At 43.3% G+C, this 7,369-nt stretch overlaps 1 protein-coding gene across 1 annotated transcript; it reads left to right on the top strand.

The window, feature by feature from the left end:
* The first annotated feature begins 1,420 nt into the window (after positions 1 to 1,420).
* On the top strand, positions 1,421 to 6,366 carry cbln1 (cerebellin 1 precursor). Its single transcript, XM_051932068.1, has 3 exons — positions 1,421 to 3,151; positions 3,353 to 3,472; positions 5,480 to 6,366. The coding sequence occupies exons 1-3, from the start codon at positions 2,900 to 2,902 to the stop codon at positions 5,675 to 5,677; spliced, it is 570 nt and encodes a 189-aa protein (XP_051788028.1). The 5' UTR covers positions 1,421 to 2,899; the 3' UTR covers positions 5,678 to 6,366.
* Positions 6,367 to 7,369: the final 1,003 nt, after the last annotated feature.

Here is a 7,369-nt window from a genome sequence, read left to right as displayed (position 1 = left end):
ACTCGCTATACAAATGATAAAACTGAGCCAGTGCCGACACCGCCCATTCATTTTCTGAATATATTTAAAGCTCATAGAATTTAAGCAGTTATATATATTTCAAATATGGGTATACATACAGCCTACATGAATATATACAGTTTTAACAAAGACATAACATGGGCATTGACATTATGTTATCCAACTATAACCTTAATAACCAGCCGTACCCAAAATTCAACTAACCGTTTATGCGAATAAACAGCAGCAAAGGTATGTAAATTAAAACAATTAGGTGCCTGGATAATTAAATAAAATTGATCAACTGTGTAACTAATCAAAACTGTCGGCAGCAGGTATAACTGAATTAAAACGATGAACCACAAGAATGATAAAATTAAGGCGGCAGTCTTCTGGAATTAAGTCGTGTTAAATATTCAGATGCACATCTAAAAACTGAAAGATCAGCTGCGGATAACCCGATTAAAGGCTTGGCGTGGAGGTTTCTGACTTCGGAGCCGCTTGATGCCAACGCCCCCTAAAGAAAATCCTAAAGCACAAAGGACATCTTCAGCTAGCGTGGGACTGATTACAGCTTCACTTTATTAAAAGTATAAAAGCGCAACTAACGAGGGAGAAATTATCTAAAATTAGGAGTGAATCCATAACCGAATAGGCTCGCGGGAATTGCGGCTAATGCTTGTAAAATGTGGCCTTGCGGATCATAAACTCTTTAATAAGAGGCAGAGACAGTTCCCTGGTGTTGTTTTAATACAAGTTTTACCTTCCATTAATACAACAGTCTGCTGAAATAAAATGAGTACTTAATACGACGTAAAGCATGTCAGCATTATTAGCATTATTACCGGATTCGTTTACATAAAATAAGCAACGTAATCAGTTGCCAGAAAGAATTTGTTTTCCAATTAACGATGGAGATGTTAAGACGATCCAGACATTCCACTCGACTGCTGCGTTAGAAGTGCGAAATGGCTGAGAAAAATCGGAAACGGGTATGCAAATGAGACTTTTGTGTCCGTTAATGACGTCCAATAATTATACAAATATAGCAAATAGTCGAACACGTCATTTCATCTGCGGAGTGGAAGTATTTTAAACGTCGCCTCGCTAAATTAATATTTCCGTGAAATAAAATTGCTTAACATTCCAAATCACATATAATTCTCAACTTTCGAAAAAGTATAGAAAATAATACTTAACTCACGGTGTAACTGCATTTGGAACAGCTTTCACGTATACTTCACCAGGTAAGACTCATTATCAAAGGACTAATGTGCGTGCGTCAGGGATCTAAACGCGCTTTCCGGCTTTGCCAGGCGCTGCCCCTTGGTGGTGGCCTTGAAGCGGAAGATTATAGAGGGCGGATGGATAGATACACTAATGGTCCCCTGGTACATGATGCTGTCAGGTCGTTTGGCCAGTCTAAATGGACCTGGCGTGTGCCTGACTTTGGCCAGTCATAGCTTGGCGTCCCGTCCAGAGTTTATTCCCGCCTTTCATCCCTCTCAATAACATGGACGCATAATATATCCCGTAACGCGTACTGATTTCCTGAAGGTTGCTATTCCCTTTAAACGGGAAAATATCCGCTAGATTGCATTCCGAATGAGTGTTTTATAGCCCTCAGTCATACAAACAGGAGCCTGAGATGTTCTCGATGCTTGCATTTGAAGATATTGGTTATCTTACATGATTATGTAGCCGACGAACTTCCTGTCTATCTGTCTAATCAAGAGCAGCCCGCTAAATGCATTACCATTCAGACAAAACGTGGCTAAAGTGTGGAAGAGGATTAGTTTTCATTTGCTTTTGTGGACTTTGCGATATTATTCGACAGCCTTTATTTGCTCTGCCCGGCGCTCGTTCAATCACTATTTTAAGGAAGACCATAAATAAAGAGAGGAAAGAAAAAAAGGACTGACGTGATCACGCAGTTTTGTTTTGTCCTTCGGGACAAATAAACAGTGTTGGTTCCCTTTGGTCGTTTTAGATCAGACTCTGTTTCCTATATAGACACATTCCAATCTTTGTTCTGCACACTGCTTCGAGAAAAGTGACTTTTGAGAAAGAGACTCCAGTTTAGTAAAGCCGGAACCCTTCTATCTGTAGCTCTGCAACCTACACCACCCCTCTTCGCCGACCCAGTATTCCCGGAGAAAGTCTCCTCGACAGCAAGTTGTCCTTTGGTCGCTCTGCTGCAGATCCAGTTTTGAGAGCGCGCAGTCCGTGGTCCACAACTTGCCCTCTGCATCTACCTGCACGACGGCTATAAAACGGCTTCGGTCACATGGGAGGACGGACCGACCGCCGATTGGCAAGAGGGGCAATGAGAAGGAGATGGGTGGGGCCGCAGCATCACGGAACGGAGCTCGTCTTTGTGCTTCTCCTCCCATATCTCACATCTTCAGTAACTGAGAGCTATGCATTCACCTGCGCCTCCGCTCGTCAGGGGCCGCGTCGCGCACAGGGGGCACTCCGCACTGCCGTGAGCAAGCCGGGCTGCAGGAATACGGAAACCGTGAGACGTCCACAGCTGGAGCAGGCAGGACTGGACCGAACCGGACCCTCGAACAAGTCACTGCACCGGTCATTGCTGGTGTGGAACAACGGGATCGATCCCTTTAGAGCGTAACTGGACCTTAAAGCAGGACGCCGTGTTAACCGGATTCAGAAAGGTGATATCGAGCTGAACGGTGGAAGATCCGACACCAGAGCTGAGCATCCAGTGCGGGACAAGACACTAAAGCAAAGGTCGGAGGTGATCTTAAAGCGACAGACCAACTCAGAACGGTACATCAAGCTGACCAGAGCTGGATCGGACTGCAGATTGGGGCAAAGATACAGCCAGTCTTGGACTGGACTCCAGCCCGGGACGCCGACTTCATTATAAACCGCTACCATGCTCCTTCTCCTGGGGAGTGTCCTTTTGATATCTGGGGTGGCTTATTCTCAAAACGAAACCGAGCCCATAGTACTGGAAGGAAAGTGTCTGGTGGTATGTGACTCCAACCCTACCTCAGACCCGACAGGAACTGCTCTGGGAATCTCAGTGAGGTCCGGAAGCGCCAAAGTAGCCTTCTCTGCTGTCAGGAGCACCAATCACGAGCCTTCGGAGATGAGCAACCGGACTATGGTCATCTACTTCGACCAGGTAAACGTAAAGGTGTGAGTCGGGGGATGGGTGTCTGAAAATCGGGACATAGATTTAAAGGTTATGTCCCGGTATCAGTGCTCGAAGCGAAAATTCAAACTCAAACTTGTACAAGAAACGATGTACCGCAAAGTAAACGCAAGCTGGAGAGACCTCCAATGTGCCGTTCAAGCTGTAATCCTTTCCTCCTTCTCTCCGCAGGTTTTAGTGAACGTTGGAAGCAATTTTGACTCTGAGAGGAGCACCTTCGCCGCCCCGCGAAAGGGAATATACAGTTTCAATTTTCACGTCGTCAAAGTGTACAACAGGCAGACCATTCAGGTTAGATGAGACACCTTCATGTACTTCTTTATTCTGTGCTTTATATGTAAGCTTGCGCAACTTCATTTCTTAAATTATTGTCCCGATTTGTTCTTAGGGAGGCACCGTGTAGCAAGACACAACTTTAGGCTCAAGCTGGGGTTCTGTTATCTTGTGACCAGGCTCCCTCAATACCCAACCCCCCCCCCTACACACACACACACATGTACACACAACCCCCCCCCCCCCCCCCTTCAAAATAACACCTCTTCGTCCAATATAGTCCTCTAAATTACACAACTGTGTATTCTTCCAACCAGAATGTTAACTTCACATAAATATGCCAGGTAGCCCGTCATTACCCCACAGGCTTTATTTAGTGTTTTTATGCTATCATCAGGTCTTCTGCAAAATAGTCATGTAGAGAAATGTTAGACTCCTGCTGCTGCCTCTAACAAACTTTTCTACAGATTTTTGCGACTTGTATTTTGTGGTAGATTGTTTCAGCAGTGTCTAGCAATCTTAAATAGACAGATAAGAAAGACACTGTATGTAAAGACAGATAGAAAAGGTACTGCATTGTTTAGTCTTTAATAATACTTTATCTCTCATGCATGTGCATTTAAAAGGCGATACGGAACGGGGAAAATGCACTGTATTACACTTGTATATATCTGTATGTATTTTATACCAATGATCTAAATCAAATCTATATAATTGTAATATTATTTGGCTGACGCCTTTATCCATGGCGACTTACAACATTTGAGAGATACATTTGGTTTCATTTCCTTTGTTTTTCCATTTGGTGCCCAGGCAAGTGACTCGCTAAGGGTCACACAGCGTCAGTACCAGGATGTGAACTCCCATCGTCAGGGCTTGAGGTCCAAAACCTTAACCTCTGTGTAACAGAGAAACAGGCGAATTCCCGATTCGATCTTTCTCAAGCTTTTGACTTTTCTCTAGCAGCCTCTAACAAGCTCTCTCGACAAACAGCTAGAAAACGGATTTTTTTTTTTCTATTTAATAAGGATTATAGAACGAAAGATACCACTCTTCCACGGATACAATTTCAAAATGTGCACAGGGCAATTGCTATTGTTGGTGTGATTTTATTAAAGTGGCAGCGTTCGGATAATTGGATTCATCAATGTGCACCGTCAACGATTGTAAAGGAATGATTATGTCATATATGGAGCAGCGTTGCTTTTACGCGTCTCAATAATTGCAGTCAAAGTTACAGCATGAATGTTTGTCACTCAGGCTAAAAGCCTAATTGCCAGGTATTAATTATGCATAAAAACCAGTTTATGTCTTCATTGCGGATAACTAATGTCTTTTTTTTTCTGGAGATATGCACATACCAGTCGAAAGCTGGGTGCTGGGGGCGACGGGGTAGGTGGAAGAGTTGGGGGTTTTTGTTTGTAACGCTTAGGTTTTTAATTTCAATGTTATAAACATTACAGTTAAATGGTTGTTTTTTGACACACCAACTTATTATCTGAACACTCATTTTTAGTTAAGCGGTGTATTCCTTAAAGGTGCTGTAAAAATGTGATCAGAATATTAGGGATAAGAAACAAATTAAGCCACAAGTGTAAGTGTGCAAATGCTTATTTCATAGAATAGTCACTTTTTTTTACCCTTTTGAGATACTATTGGTTTTGATTCTAAATTATTTCCCCAGACAGGGCCCGTGCAGAACACAAGTTGCCATTCATGTGTTGCTTTCTGTTTAACGGTCCTGGAATTGTTCCACACCCCGTCTCTATGGTGGAATAAACGCGCGGGGAAGGAATTACAGAGACGGAAATCTGCCGCCCGAGTCCAAATGCTGTGATTCAGACCATCCCATCCATTTTCAATCTGCTAATCTAGTTCAGCTCTTTACTGTCCCACTTTCTTCATGATGTTATCAGTAGAATGAATTCTAATATTCATACTCCTTTTCTCCAAAGCTCGTTGTTGGATTGTGTATGTTTATGCCCAGGTCTAATGAAGGCTCTCTATGTGTGTGTCCACCTACAGGTAAGCCTCATGTTGAATGGCTGGCCAGTCATCTCGGCATTCGCAGGGGACCAGGACGTGACCCGAGAGGCCGCCAGTAACGGAGTCCTCATTCAGATGGAGAAGGGAGACCGGGCGTATCTCAAACTGGAGAGAGGTGATCTGAAGGGAGGCTGGAAATACTCGACATTTTCAGGATTCCTTGTGTTTTCCCTCTGATGGACTAAATAAATATTGAGGAACATGGGACTGCCGGACAAAATGGGGTAGGAAACGATCGCATTCAGATGCTCTCACGTACCTGCTTGTCAGAGTTTTGGGACAGCCAGCCCTTGAATATCCAGAGGCACAGCCCAGTCTCATTATGGCGACTGTATGCGATGGCAATGGAGAATGTTTGGTGTCCTTCTGCAATCAGAACCGAGCGCAAAATAATTCATTTTCAGTCGAAACTTTTTTTAACCATATAGTTTCTGCTGTAACATTCATATTCAAACCATTCATTTTTAATTGAGGACCTTTCACAGTCATGCCCTTCATTTATAATTGGTTTACATTAATTCTGTAGTGGACTATTGAGCGTCACCCGAAAAGAAATGTGCAATGGAAGGATCTTACTGTATAGTATTCTATAAAATCCTAAATTTCTATATATCCTATAAGTAACCAAATCTAATTCAATAGCTGTATCTCAGTCTCTCTATGTAATTCTCAGTGCTTGTTGATATCAGGCTGCTATGCGTTCTGATGCTTCTTGTTTTGTTTTAGTCCAATGTGGCCAAACTTAATGCCAAAACCTATACTGGAATTTTATGATAACTCTGTATAATATGTGTGAATATTTTGAATTATGATTTGCTTTCACTCAATAAACTTTAAACGGTTCTTTTATTTTTCTTAAACAGACATCCAGTCTCCTTCCGCACTTTTGTACAGACGGACGGGCGAATGGACGGGCGCACGCACGTAGTTGGAGCGCCTGATGCGCGCTGACAATGTCCGCCAGGCAGGCAGACTTCACCGGAGCAGACGGCTGGTCTGCGCAGTCCCCTCTCGCTCCCTGGCAGCCGAAGACCAAACTGCTTTATTAGGGGGTTCTCTCTCGTTTTATTGTAGCAGTAAAGAGTTTAATTAGCTCCTGAGGGGAAAATTAAACTGGCGCATAAGAGAAGCTGCACTGTTTATTCAAAGAGGTTTTCCAGTAATAGTTTAATAAACCAGGTGGGCTACGTCTATAATGATAACATGGAGGCTTTTTTTTTCTCTGAGCATCATGGCTGAGGGGATTGATCAAAACACGTCGTTTAAGAGCCGCCAAGAACTGCAACTGTTAAACAAAAAAAAAAAAAAAAAAGCAAACAGGGCGGGGGGCTGAGCTTTGTGAATTCTAAAGGGTACCGGGGGTGTTCGTTGGGATTTTGCTGAATAGTCATCTTACTTGTTATTATCTAGCCTTTAATGGATTTCATCGAGATGAATCATGCGTCGTTAGGCCACGCAGAAGTGCAGACCTGTGAATCTTAACAGAGGCTTAGACGTTCGGTAATGTTGAAAAAACAAACACACCTCACGTTTTCTGAAAGTCGGTTCTTTAACGGCCACGTATGGCCAAAGCCTTTTAGTTCGTGCATACTTGGGACGAGGTCGCCTAAAAACGTAACTGTTAGAAAACAGAGTGGGCCTTAAAAGAACGAACCTACCGCTGGCGTGCCGTATTAAACGCTCAAGTGGTTCTCGCGCAGATTTGAATCTCCTTTTGCTTCTGTGGATGAATCAATGAAAGGCGCCATATAGACACGTTTGATCTGTACGCGTACGTTGCATCTCGACTTCATGGCGCTATACACAAACGTTAGAGCTAATCGTCTATCTCGAATTCTAACGTAACTGTGTGATACCCCTCTCTGTCTC

Source organism: Erpetoichthys calabaricus, chromosome 9 (assembly GCF_900747795.2).
Source record: "Erpetoichthys calabaricus chromosome 9, fErpCal1.3, whole genome shotgun sequence".
Lineage (NCBI taxonomy): Eukaryota > Metazoa > Chordata > Cladistia > Polypteriformes > Polypteridae > Erpetoichthys > Erpetoichthys calabaricus.
Note: the sequence above shows the minus strand (reverse complement) of the source record. Positions and strands in the feature narration are given on the sequence as shown.

Excerpts from the sequence above, each read along its gene's own strand:
- cbln1 (XM_051932068.1), top strand. The coding sequence starts at position 2,900 with ATGCTCCTTCTCCTGGGGAGTGTCCTTTTGATATCTGGGGTGGCTTAT. Across the intron at positions 3,152-3,352 it reads TGGTCATCTACTTCGACCAG|GTTTTAGTGAACGTTGGAAG; the intron begins GTAAACGTAAAG and ends TTCTCTCCGCAG. Across the intron at positions 3,473-5,479 it reads ACAACAGGCAGACCATTCAG|GTAAGCCTCATGTTGAATGG; the intron begins GTTAGATGAGAC and ends GTCCACCTACAG.